Raw genomic sequence first — 14274 nt, 5'->3', positions numbered from 1 at the left:
GCTCCCACGGGACGCAAAACTGCTAGTAGACTAAAAACAATTAGCTGGATAATAACACCAAATAGTAAATAATAATAATAATATTAATCGTCGGCTTTGTGTCACCATTTCATTAAAGTTGTCTCAAAAGGGCTTCAGCGTGTTGGCTTCGGCCCCACGTTCGCCTCCCAAAAATCCGGGACTCTATAGTCCCGAGGTCTGGTAGAGACATACAAAATAATATTATACCAAATAGTTGGTATAATTTCATTAGTGTCGCTTGATTAGTAATGGCATATTACGCATTATGGTGATCGTGTAAGCCGATTAACTGACGTTGCATTACCTATAGACCACGTAGGGATGGGACACGTGTCATGTGGATACTAAAATTATATAATCTACGTTTATGTGGGTACTTCCTCGCGCACCCGGATACAAACAAGCCTTTCTCTGTAAATGAACTATCTAAACTGAAAGAATTTTCCAGTTGTTACTGAAGTTAATGCGTACTTAGTTGCAATATAAGCGCAAGCAAACAAACTCATCGGCTTTCCTTATTGGACTCGGAAATACCTACCATCTAATATACCTACAAGCTAGTAAATATTAAGTAATCTGTGCTTTTACAAAGAGTCTTCTATAATATTTTTCATGTCTTTGGAAGTTAGTATGCGTTAATATTTTACAGAAATTAAAGTAGTACCTAATAGTTTCAAAAGCAGAAATTCCCAGTAAATCCGAGCATCGCTGATCGCGAATCGCGATACACTCACACAGATTGGATTAACACTATGCTTGTAATATGAATACAACTAGGTAGATATACCGCTAGTCAATTAATATGAACCAAATCCAATAACTTCATTGATTCCTTTGTGGTTTCCGGTGTGGTATGACACACTCGATATACCCACTAAAGAATTTAGATACCTTTTCCACAATATTTCTTACTCCATTCAAAACTTACACAAAAACAACTTTTCAAAATAAGTCGGTATTTCATTTTATCAGATAGTCTATAAAGCGGAATTTTAATGGCCCATCGGGGTTTGGCCTTAAAACATCAAGTAGAAAGCCTTGCATGAATATAAGCCGCGCTAGGGCCCTTCCTAGGGGTTAGTTGAAAATCACTACGTTTTACTTATAAATTCATGGCTTTACCCTCATGGCGGGGAAAATAATGCTCTTAAAGAAGGTACTTATTGTATCTTCAATAGAGGTAAGGAAAGAGGTTTTTATATACCCGTCCATTAGAGTTCCGTAGAAACTGACAATAAAATATTTATAAGTGCCATATAATTGGAGGAAAGTCTTGGAAAGGGTGCGTAGGTAGAAAGCTATTTAAATGGAACGTTAATAGAAGTGGTCTTTAATAGGCTTTTATTTATTACTAGCTTCTGCCAGCGACTTCGTCCGCGTTAGAGTCGGACTTCGTGCAAAGAGAGGAAGAAATAATAACAACAAAAGAAAGTTAAAAATAAATTATTTAAAACCTAAAAGTCGCGCAATAAGGTTGAACACTCTGAACGTCTATTCGCATCAATCGCACCAACAGCCAAATATTGTATGAAGCTCGCGCAGACACCGCGCCGCGAGTCGCGTCGAGCGCGACGACCGTTGCACAAAAATGATCCTTATAGCGTGATTCAGTATTCACGCGCGATGGCTTATCCGTTTTTCATGTATAACTTTGGTGTTTCTTCACCGATTTATATGATTCTTTTTTTAATGAATAGGTAATACTGTTAACTATTTTTGATTAGTGTGAGTGAGAGTGTTATAAACGTAATAGTAGACAAATATAATCAGAAAGCTCCGAACTGCTAACCTACCGAGAGTTTTACGTGTTATTGTGAGTCAACCATAAAAGATAGATATATGCTGTCATGGGATATTTTTTACATAATTTTATGAAGAACATTTCCGTCATACATGGTTTCTGTGTAACGGTAACCATTAGGGCTGCGCACGCGACGGAAGCTTAAAAAATGGAGTAACTTCTCCCGTTTTCCCAACATTTACCTTCACTGCTCTGCTCCTATTGATCGTAGCGTGATGAAAAGTATCCTATAACCTGCCCAGGAGTATGAAGAATCATTGTAGGTACCAAGTTTCATTGAAATCCGTCAAGTAGTTTTTGTTTCCATAACGAACATACAGACAGACAGACAGACAGACAGACAGACAGACAGACAGACAAAAATTTTTCTGATTGCATTTTTGCCATCAGTATCGATCATTAATCACCCTCTAATAGTTATTTTGGAAATATACTCAATGTACAGAATTGACCTCCCTACAGATTTATTATAAGTATAGAGTGTAAAGGTTAAACAGTGTAATTACTTAGCTATCTATTACTAAGTAGGTAAATCTTTAATTATTAAATAATATCTAAATTGAATTGCAAAGATTAAAGTTGAAACATTATTTATAAAGATTGAGCTTTGTTTCGTCAAATGCAATGAAAACAATCTTAAGATTTATCATTGCGATAACTACATAAACGTTACATTTAAATCATAAATCTTCAAACACAAACAACTGAGATAACAAACTCTAGTTAAAGTTGAAGTAAACAAATAGAAACCCGCTCAAACAGCTGACACATACCCCAAGGATTATAATCCCTTACAGATTAAACAATAAACAGAGCTTAAATATTATAAAGATACACTTGTATATGACATATTAAGTTATTTGTGATATAGCCGAAAATACAGATTTCTACATGCATTTTTCACTACTAGTATCAATAACAAATCATGGTCAGAAAACCAAGTCGCTTCTTGTAAAGCACTGGTACTCAGCTACATCCGGTTAGACTGGAAGCCGACCCCAACATAGTTGGCAAAAAGGCTCGGAGGATGATGGTCAGAAAACCAATTTATCTAAGCTATATTTTATCCGCGTGCGTCATTACTTACTTATATAGGAAAACAGATGGAATCACAAGTCTGAATCCTTACTAATATTATAAATCGGAAAGTGAGTTTGTTTGTTTGTTTGTTTGTTTGTTCCGCTTTCACGCCGTAACTACTGAACCGATTGCTTTGAAATTTTGCAGACGTAAAGTCAGAAGTCCGGATTAAATAATAGGGTACTTTTTATCCCGAAAAAATAGATATTCCCGAGGGAAAACAAAAATATTGTTTGCTTGATGGATGGATTGTAGATGGCGCTGTGTGTCGTTTAAAACAAGGTAATATATTGCAAACGAATATAAACATGTAAATTTAGAAGCTAAATGATACGATAATGAATCCCCGAAAATGAGGAATTCCCGAGGGATGATGTACAATTTGTTTAATCGTCTAAACTGTTTTTTTTTACATCTACTTATATATTGCAAACGAATATGAACATATAAATTTAGAAGCTAAATGATACGATAATGAATCCTCCAAAATGAGGAATTCCCGAGGGATGACGTACAATTTGTTTTATCGTCTTAACTGTTCTTTTTACATCTACTTATCCTGAAATAACTGTAATTCAACGAATTACTAATTGGTATAAGTATTAGTTAAGTTATTTAGTTCTTGAGGTATGCGATAGATGGCGCTGGGTGTTTTTAAAACGTGGTAACGATGTGTTTTTAAAATACGTAAGAAGTGCAATGGTATCTCGCGCTTTAACCTGTAGCTCATTGTTCAATCGCGAGCTTCCCGATAGCTCGATAGATGGCGTTGTGCTTTTCTGTATCGCGGTGTTAAGGTTCGCCGCGAATTAGTCTTAAGGTGTTTTGAAATCAGTGGGGCCCAGTAGGGCCAGGGCCAGCCGGGGCTGCGGGTTGTTCGAAAGAGATACCGCGGCCCTGGTATATAAAAGGCCTAGAACGGAACACGACGATTTTAGTCGGTAAGAGTCTGACACTCCCTCACCGCTGCTAGCCCAATTCCAACAGACCTCCCATTTCAATTTAAAAGACTACAATTTCCTATAAGGGTTTCATTTGCAATGACCATTAATAAAGCACAAGGCCAAACTCTAAGGGTTGCTGGAGTACACTTAGAAAAACATTGTTTTTCGCATGGTCAGCTCTATGTAGCGTGTTCCTGGGTTTCCAGTGCCCAAAATCTGCATGTTTTTGCTCCACAAGGGAAAATGTATAATATAGTGTACCATTCAGTTTTGGTTTAACAACTAATCGTATCCAGCCAGCGTTACATCGCGCTTCTTAGATTTTTCCGTGGGAATGAGAAGTTTTCTTATAGTTGTGATTTATACCGCAATATAACCGAATTCCACGCGGGCGAAGCCGCGGGCGGAAAGCTAGTTAATATTATAAGTATCAAATCATTTAAATAATTAACTATTAATAAAAATATCAAATTAAAAACGAACAGGTACCTAATTCTTGTTTGGTGTATTAATTTATCCTCACCTTACATCTCCTTTATTCACCCAAACGTTAAGTATCTATCTAAACAATTTGTACAACATGTTTGTCTCACTTAATTACAAAATTCTCTTGTTCCACTAATCAAGTTAAAACTACAATTTCCTAAACTTCGTTTCTAACAACTTTGTTCGGATAAAGTTATTGGTTGTCATTCTCAGTTTTAATAGTTTAGTTTCTGAAACTCAATTAATTGTTTCATTATTTTGACAGTTACTGTTTTATTTGTTCTCTAAGTAGATTATTTTTCTTTGAAGTTGTAACTTTGTTAAATTAAGTATATGATAAATACTACTTATTAATTCAAATTACCAGACTCTGACTAGCTTCATTAAAAAACACGACGTTATCTGCCAAATACAATCGAAAAGAAATAATAACAAAAGAAGCAAATAAACTTCGATTTGTATTGTGTTCTTCAAATTGAAAATAAAGTGATAAAAGTGACATATAAAATGGACTACACATAAACATTATAAAAAAATATATAAAAAACGACTTGAAGATCGTACCTAATTGTCTATTGGTAATGACCTAAACCCAAACCCTCAAAATGTGGAATCCAAACGCGATGGACAATAGACAAACAGAGAAGAGGGTTGTGGTAGGCAGGGTCAGGCCAACCTGGGCGAGGAACCTTCCAGAAGCGAGAGAAGATGACGAGAAAAGCGAAGCAGAAGCTGGGGTCATGCCACATAGTGAACCGCCTTCTCCAACTGAGACATGGGAGCAGCATTCGAAACAAGAAGACAAATATGATGTTTTTGGAAAAGTGAGTACATTCGTTCATTATTATGTATAAATTAACTCTCTTTTCTAAAACGTCAATAACTTAATTATGGTTTTCAATAAGCATCACATAGGTACAATAATAAGGTATTTTATTAGAAACGAAGGTACCATAAAGGTAACTATTATAAAGAACCTTCATAGAAAACTACATCTAAAAATGCAATAAAATGACATTTCCATTGCGCCGTGTAGACTAGCTAGCAGTAGGTCCTACAAAGGTTTCCGATGTGAAAGTTCCGCGGTAATTAGTTTACCTACGTTTTTCCATCCATTATTCATGTTTTAAAATTGGGACCGCCATGAATAGTCCATCTTCTAAAACCTAAGGACCGATTATTTATACTAAACATCATAGACAATTTTCAACCAACTGTTGCCTCCAACGGCTTAACCTTTATGGGCCCGTTCTCAACAATGGGACATTAAAGGTTGATTATATTACATAATGGGTCAGGATCAAAAAAGGGACACAAAATAAATAAAGACCCCGTTTTCGTCATCCGTAATTTTGGGAGACTTTTATAAGCTTTACGAAAACTAATGGAAATACATTAGGAACCAACAGGGCCTAATGGATGTTTCTTACGTTCCTACCTATTGAAGTTAGTGTTTTGATAGAAGTATGTAACTTCCGGTATTTCTGGGAAACCATGTCTTTACCAGTATGTACAGGAATGAATTTTATCCAGTGCGCAAACTTCGTCAACTTATAGTTAAATAAGTTTTATAGATATGTATATTTTTATTTTGTAGTGTTTTAGTACAAAAAAGAAAAGTTATTGATATCGAAAGATGTTTATTTTGTAACCGATAGCACGGTCACAGTCGTGATAGTATGCACGGCGGCGGCAACGCGAAACTGGTTTACTGTTGGAGCTCCGCTCGGCGCGCGTATGAATAGTTGGTATCCATATTTTGCTGATTTTAGGGCGGACAAAAGAATGAAAAAATTTTTTTTACTGATGATGCAGATATCTTCTGTTAACGATTCTGGACCACCAGTTTTTTTTTGCGCACTGCTTAAAATTCATTCCTGTATACTGACACCTAGTAAACGGTTGCAAAACGTACCTATCATTATTTCTATGACGAGTAAGGTAGGTATGAAAGTGAAGATGTTAAAAAAATCTTGCTGTTTCTTGTACTTAGTACCTAGTATTGATTAGTGTGTTTGAGTAAGAATAAAGTTTGATTAACTGTAGAGTTATAATCGTATGTAGAGGATTAAGGATAAAATATTAATACAAGCAAAACCCACCAAAATTAATCTAAATATAGATAGTTAACTAGAATCTTAATTATAGCCCCATAATTACAATACAAAGGGTAATGTTTAACAACATACCCTACAATACAGTTTTACAATATAATTACTGTATTACGCCGATTACGCGGTACGTTTAAAGCTTTAATTAAACGTGTGTCTACTCCACGTTACACGACAGAGGGCTTTGGAAGCCCGGAAACTGACTGAACTAATTAACGTGGAATTCCCCACCTCCAAAATCTTCATACATACCTACCTACCTACCTGAGTACCTACCTACTAACTTACTTACCTTCATAGCTACTTAACTTACCTTTATTTGGGATATTTCAATAATAGGTAAGATCTACTTTATTTGTGCATTTTTCAAAAGGTGCGTCAAGTTCTTTATTCCTTTACCAGGCCTTTACATTTGCATGGCAAAGTAGAGCTTTCTACTTTCCAGTCATTTCTGTCGAACAATCCCATTAAAACTTCATTTCAATCTTCGCAGGTAATGCTGCTCGGCGACAGCGGTGTCGGCAAGACTTGCATGTTAGTCCGCTTCCGGGACGGCACTTTCCTCGCAGGAAACTACATATCCACCGTCGGCATCGACTTCCGGGTACAATGACTCACTTGCACGTGCTGTCTGCAATCTATACCTACATGAGGCCTCTTTAGAAAGTCTTTACAACCAACAAAATAAAAAGAAGAAATTAAGTTCATCATTTATTTATGTCCAGAAACATTAATATTCAGCTTTTTATTAGCAACACAAAAAGCTGATTAATTTGTTGACTCACTTGTTATAATTAATAAATTGAATTAAATATTCCACCTACTACATCATCATTATAAACAGGATAATAAAAAAAACCCAACTTCAATGTTCAATAAAAAAGTTTCATCAAGTTTTATTCAACGAAACGAAGCGCAAAAAGTTCCAATATCGATAGGCAAAAAGTTGATAATGCCATTATTATTTTTAATTCGTGCAAAAAAAGTAATTAATGGCCATCAAGGGTTCCAAGTTCAAATGGGCCAGTGAGTGGCTGCACGCGACCGGTTAGCCGCAACGCTATTGGTGTTCGAAGTTTGGCGCGCTTTTTCCGTTCCCGCCCCTTGCCCATGACAGCTGTGATTGAATCGACTGCTCGCCTGAGTGATTTATTGTTGCAAAGGTTTTTTTTTCGCCTTCTCGGTTTTTGCAGTTTGATTTATTGCAGCTGTCTTTGTGGGCTAGAAAAAATATCCGAGTAACCAATAACGAGTTTATGGCTAATATTTATGCGTGATGAATAAGTAACACTTAATTAATGTGCTGTATTAAATTACTTTTTACTATTTCATGAGCTTGCAAAATTGAATGTGATTTATTGCATCCACACGCTAGGCCTGCCTACATTACAAACTAGGGCAAATTTGACTGTTTTATATATTTTTTTTACATAACACTTTCTTTTGTATCAACTGTGGCATATTTTCTTTCTATTTCCCAAGCCTTAAGAATACTACTATATATTCGTGTCTACGACTTTCTGAAAACTTTTTTAAAAAATAAAACATAATTTTTTGGTTACAACTAACGCCATCTGTCCACAGAATAAGGTAGTGACTGTAGACGGCATCAAGGTGAAACTTCAGATTTGGGACACGGCTGGCCAGGAGCGCTTCCGTAGCGTTACACACGCATACTACAGGGATGCACACGGTAACGTATAATAATGATTAATTAGGACATAAGGTAATACCTATCCTACAAATGATTTTTTCTTTATAACAACTTTGTCTTCTATCAAATGCTCTTCATTTGCTATCAGTAACGCCATCTAGCGGCAATAGTCTGAACTCCTATCTCTCAAACAGTGTTCACATGACGCGACAACTTCCGAGAATATTGGATGCAGAATATCATTGGGAATACAGATTTGTTTATTCAGTTGTTATACGATTACTCACAACAATAAATTTTCGTTAACAAGCCTAAGTTGTCGTTCAAAATCGATCATTAGTTGCCACAACAGGAGAATAGAAACATTCAAGGCTCGGCCTCGACCCGTTTCTGAGCAAACCGGATCACATTTGCACACGTGTGCTGGAACTAGACTGGGCCACACTTAACCAGTCATAGTCACATCATGTCATTTACTGACTGGTGTCCTTATCAGGCCGCTCATAATTAATTCATACCGACTTTGTCTATTTTTACGGCTTATTGTGTATGGCTGTGGTCCGTGGTAACTGGTAGTCTGTACGGTGTACCTAGTTCAACTTGGTTTTGGAATACTTCTTTGGAAGTTTAAGAACTTCGAGGTCGATCTAAAAATGTATCATTATTCCTGTCTAAGTAACATAGGTGCCTAGGTACCTACTAGGCCATGTTCTACCAACCTAATAATATGTGCAGATACATTAAGGATGCGGGTGAAACCACAAGAAACTGCTAGTCTATCAAAACTGTGCAGTTTGTTTGCTATGAATGTGATAAAACTTGTTCCGGAAGGAGATCCGTTTATTTATGAGGACAATCATTAAGTAACTAGGTATAGATTATCGGTAATATTAGGACGTTTATTGGTTTTCAATGACCGAACACTTCCACTGATATCTGATCCTACTTGCAGTGAGCAATCAAAAATAAACTATGGTGAGATGTTTGCAGTAGCTTTCCTTATTTTTACTCCAACAAAGAGGCACATTGAATACCCAAGAGATAATAAATACCTACACATTATGGTGTTGGTCTGTCTAGGCCTATAGGCGTAACAGTCAGTACCAACCTTCGCATCGGATCGCTCACGTAGGACGCACAATAAGAATGTCCTACGCTTGTTATTAAAAACACCTGTCTCATGTCGATCCTCATGTCGCTCAATGAGTTTATTCTCTTAAACATTCAAATAATTCTTGTACCTTTCAGTGTTTTTGAGCTACCAACTTTTACTGGTTTAATAATATCGTATCATAAGTTCATTGAATTTTAGCGAGTGGTGTTTTCTAGATAGGCACCTAGATACCGAATTATCTGGTATGCGAACCTTTATTTCTTGGCCATGTGACATTCTTTTAATTGAAGATTATGTCATAATATAATTACACTCATTCAACAGCCCTACTGCTCCTATACGACGTGACCAACAAGATCAGCTTCGATAACATCCGGGCGTGGCTCGGCGAGATCCGCGAGTACGCACAGGATGACGTCGTCATCATGCTATTAGGTAAATTGTTTTAATCATTATTTTCCCATCGTTATTTTAGGGTCTAGATTGAAAGCAACGTTTTTAAGATATCAAGAACAAAATGAACGACTTCGGTCTCACCCAAATATCCTGTTATTCCTGGTAACGCTAACAAACTGCCTACCCGTCTCTAAAGATGCGCAGACCCTACAATACCCAACAAGGTCACATGAACGGAGGTTGTGTAACATTATGCTTGCAGGTAACAAATCCGACAGCGGCCTAGAGAGGGCGGTGAGGCGGGAGGAGGGACAGCGCTTAGCGAGAGAATACCAAGTCGCGTTTATGGAGACATCAGCCAAAACCGGACTAAATGTCGAAGCTGCCTTTGCCCATGTGGCACGATCTCTAGTAGCGAAAGCGAACCCCGTCGACCCCTCGAGGCTGGCCGTGCGCGCGCAGCCAACACAGGAACAGCGGTCTTCGTGCCCGCCATGTTCGTAATTCCGCGGGTAATTCGAATTCAGAATGTGTTCGTTTTCGAAGTGGACCAAAGTTCGTGAACTTTCGATTGATCAGTTGATAATATGACGCTGGTGTGAAAAGACGTGTTATCGATGTGAGTGAGCGTATGATGCTTTTTGGAGCCACAAATACCGCACAAGTGTTGAACAATGTTTTATGAATGTGAAAAATATTATATCAATATAATAATGATGATGCTTAGGATAAGGTACTTATCAACTTCTACAGTAAATTGTGATAAGGAATAAGTACATAAGTACCTTACACCAAAAATCTCTTTATACCTACTTACAGTTTATGTAAAACCTGTTAGGTAGTAGATATCAAATGTTTCTTTTCTGTCTGATAGTCAGAAGAAACACCCACAATAGCACAGAACATTAGAAACCTTCAGTATCATTCCAGTTTTAAGAAATCTAAGAAAAAACATTAATATGTATTATAAAGGGGCTTGTACCTAAAATGTACTTTGATATAAATATATTTATTGGAAAATGTTTACAATGGTAGTTGTTTAATCGATTAATAAGATATTGTATTGTTTATATTTGAAGTCTTGAAACACTATTGTTTCCTAGAAAAGAAAAACTTAGCAAATGCGGCAAATGCATATTTTCCCAAGGAAAACATACGTAAAGTATACACCTGGAGCCTCTTCATTTCAAATGGAGTTTTGGAGCGGCATTTAATAGACGCCATTATTGAGCTTATGGCTGAATAAAGGTACTACAAAAAAGTTAAGTAGCTGGATTCAAGAGTCCTGACACATAGCTATAAGCCGTAACACATTCGTACGGACCAAACATTTTCAAGACCAATCGGACACTTTTCAAGGGAAGCTTAGTAAGTATCTTCAATTTATGATGCCAAAAGTTTGCAAATAGACGTTTTGCTAGAGCTTAATGTTGCTACGAATTAGACCATATGAGTCAAGTCTCTATGCCTATGAATGGTTCATGATTCTAATTAATATATGCTCATTGATTGCTCACAAAATTTTACTGCATTTGTCAAGAAATTGTTTATAAATTTTAAAGCAATAATTTTAGGAAGCAGTTGGTTTTATTTCAGAAGGTTCTTTAATTGTTTTATATCATGTTAATAAAGATAATTAAATCAGTAGTAGTCAAGAGGATTTCCGTTAACTACGTTGCGACTTGTATAATTTCGTGCGAATTATCTCCATCGACGCACTTCTATGTAATAAAGTAGAATCTAAGTGACAAAACCCTTATCCCTGTGATAACTAATATGTATTAAATTATATATACTTGCGTGTTTTAATAATATCGCATTATGATGTAACATATCGAACAAGATTTCTTATTATTGTTCCCGAAAGCCTCTCTTCTGTAATGAAACTCGGAGATATTATTAGAGGTAATATTGCTAACAGATGAATAATGGTTACAATAGGAGGCACCTACCTTTCTTTTTATTTAGTAAGGCAAGACGTTCCCATTTTTTGTTTGTCTCAAGAATTAGGTAAGTAACCGCATTGCGGAACAGAAGTTTCTATGTTGTACCTACCTATATTTAAAAATATATTTTTATGTAAGAAAAATAAATAGACTACTTTTGGATTTGAGGCTCAAAATCATTTTTTTATTTGTATAATTGCAGCATTCTAAAAATAAAAGCTATATCGTTTCTTAAAATAAAGTTATGTTTCCCTCTGACAAATCGTATTTTCTCTCAAGTCTATTTTATATCATAAGTAATGATCTTGATGAAAATAAAGAAAACCGTTTTATGATAATAAGATGCTAATGTACTTACTTGTAAAGTATTGTATAATTATTGTCGTTCGTTGCAAATTATGTTTAAATGTTGTGTGGCGTGAATGTTGCTTGTGCAGAAAATAATAAATTAAACCGTGACATTTATGACGTGTTTTATTCTCTCATGTATTTTTATGACCCTCCCGATGACCTATCTTCTTTCCTGGCCTGGCCGGGCCATAGTAACAGGTAAAGTACATTATCTGTGTACCTATGTTTACTTATTCCATGAAAGTGGCCTTTCAGTCAAGTGGTCACAAGCGCTGCAGTTACGCGCGTGGTCCCGGGTTCGATCCCTGGATTTTCAGTTAATTTCGTTTGTGGGTTTACAAATATTTTGATTACGGACTACACAAAAGTAGCTCGTAATCTACAACAATCGTAGAAATCTTGGGAAGCCCAATTTTAATGTTCCTTGTAGAGCTCACCTGCTGCTGTGCTACGTACTTATAGCTTGTCGTGGGTTCGATTCCCGAACATGACAACTTCAACTTAAAGTGTAAAAACGACACAGGAGAAATTACTACAAAGGGGCTACGTTTAGGGGAAACCGATATAAGGAGAGGGAGAGAATTTAGTACGGGAGCGAGATAGCTGTGCAAAAGATGTGGAATAATGGTATCGTCCCCTTTGTGTGTTTAGTCTGTTAGATCCCCTCGTGGATTCCTTTAGCTGGAAAGAAAGGTACGATACGCTTGGTTAAAAATTAAAACGCAACATAAGAGTGATACCTAATAACTCATCATCATTAGGTAAGAAGACAATCCTGGGTGGTGGTGGTTAATAAAAACCGTATAGGATTTATACAGATTGCCGGCTGTTTCCCGCGGTTTCCCTGTGTCCCGTGGAAACTACCTACTTCGCTCGTACTCATGTGTAAAAAGGAATAGGTGTCTATATCTATTAATACTCTGGTAGGTTGATATTTCAAACCAGGGGCCCGATTCTCCTAATTTTATTTGATTTGATTTGATATTTGACTCGATTACGATTGAAGCCTATGTGGCATTCCGCTATTTTTTCTTTGAAATAAACGTTTTTATCCTTTTCTGTCATTCAATAATGAATCATTTTTTCTGCAAATGATTTACGATTGCAAAATGATTGTACAGCAAACTACCGTATAGACCAAAATCACCAAAATAGCAGACCAATCGCACACCAATCAAATGTCAATCGAATACGATTGGTCTTTTATTAGTAGCAGAATGCCCGATATGGTTAAAACTGCTATTGCGATCATATTGCGATTCGATTTCTATTCGATTTTGACATTATTAACTTAGGAGAATCGGGCCCCCGACCAATATTTTCTGAGATTAACACGGTCAACCAAACAAACAAAGTAAAGCTAGGCCTATCTAATGAAACACAATTTACAACTCTATTGCACGAAAAAGTGCATAATGTATGTACTTAGGTAGGTGTTAGGTATACCTATTCTCTATTCAATTAAAAAAAAAACAACTCGGTTTACAATAAGTATATGAATTTTCGCTCACGTTTTCGTAGACGCGGGAGATTTTTTGCCTACTAACATGACTATATCACGACGCTTAGGGTTATTAACCCAATTTTGAACTTTTTTCCTTTTTTAGGGTTCCGTAGCCAAAATGGCAAAAACGGAACCCTTATAGTTTCGTCATGTCCGTCTGTCCGTCTGTCCGTCTGTCCGTCTGTCACAGCCGATTTACTCGGAAACTATAAGTACTACAGTGATGAAATTTGATGGGAATATGTGTTGTATGAACCGCTACAAAAATATGACACTAAATAGTAAAAAAAAGAATTGGGGGTGGGGCCCCCCATACATGTAACTGAGGGATGAAATTTTTTTTTTCGATGTACATACCCGTGTGGGGTATCAATGGAAAGGTCTTTTAAAATGATATAAAGTTTTCTAAAAAACATTTTTCTTAAAGTGAACGGTTTTTGAGATATCAGCTCTCAAAGTCGTAAAAAGTATGTCCCCCCCCCTCTATTTTTATAACTACGGGGTATAAAATTCTAAAAAAAATAGAGGTGATGCATGCTAATTAACTCTTTCAACGATTTTTGGTTTGATCAAAGTATCTCTTATAGTTTTTGAGATAGGTTGATTTAACTGTAATTTACGGAACCCTTCGTGCACGAGTCCGACTCGCACTTGGCCGGTTTTTTAACTTGACGTATAGTAAACCTGAGTAAAACGCATTTACGTTTTCATTCATAATTTGCTTTCCCCCACCTCTCTATGAATGAACCAAACTAATTTCTTTCTATTATGTTTGTTTATTAAACACCCATAAAGTTGGCACTACCTTGTTTTTACGAGTATCGTTTTTAAACGCTATCACAATGACTTAATGTTATACTTTAAAC

At 36.4% G+C, this 14274-nt stretch overlaps 1 protein-coding gene across 4 annotated transcripts in view; it reads left to right on the top strand.

Annotated features, from left to right (window-relative positions):
- The window catches only part of LOC124631396 (ras-related protein Rab-37), an 84833-nt gene extending 72815 nt beyond the window's left edge, over positions 1 to 12018 (top strand). For 2 of the 4 annotated variants that reach the window (XM_047165769.1, XM_047165768.1), the window contains exons 4-7: positions 6937 to 7047; positions 8028 to 8136; positions 9536 to 9646; positions 9870 to 12018. In XM_047165769.1, the coding sequence (XP_047021725.1) occupies positions 6937 to 7047; positions 8028 to 8136; positions 9536 to 9646; positions 9870 to 10111 (573 nt within the window). In that variant the 3' untranslated portion in view covers positions 10112 to 12018. The remainder of the gene's footprint in view (positions 1 to 6936; positions 7048 to 8027; positions 8137 to 9535; positions 9647 to 9869) is intronic. The other 2 variants (XM_047165771.1, XM_047165770.1) reach the window with 1 other exon arrangement.
- Positions 12019 to 14274: the final 2256 nt, after the last annotated feature.

Source organism: Helicoverpa zea, chromosome 6, assembly GCF_022581195.2.
Source record: "Helicoverpa zea isolate HzStark_Cry1AcR chromosome 6, ilHelZeax1.1, whole genome shotgun sequence".
NCBI classification, from domain to species: Eukaryota; Metazoa; Arthropoda; class Insecta; order Lepidoptera; family Noctuidae; genus Helicoverpa; species Helicoverpa zea.
Note: the sequence above shows the minus strand (reverse complement) of the source record. Positions and strands in the feature narration are given on the sequence as shown.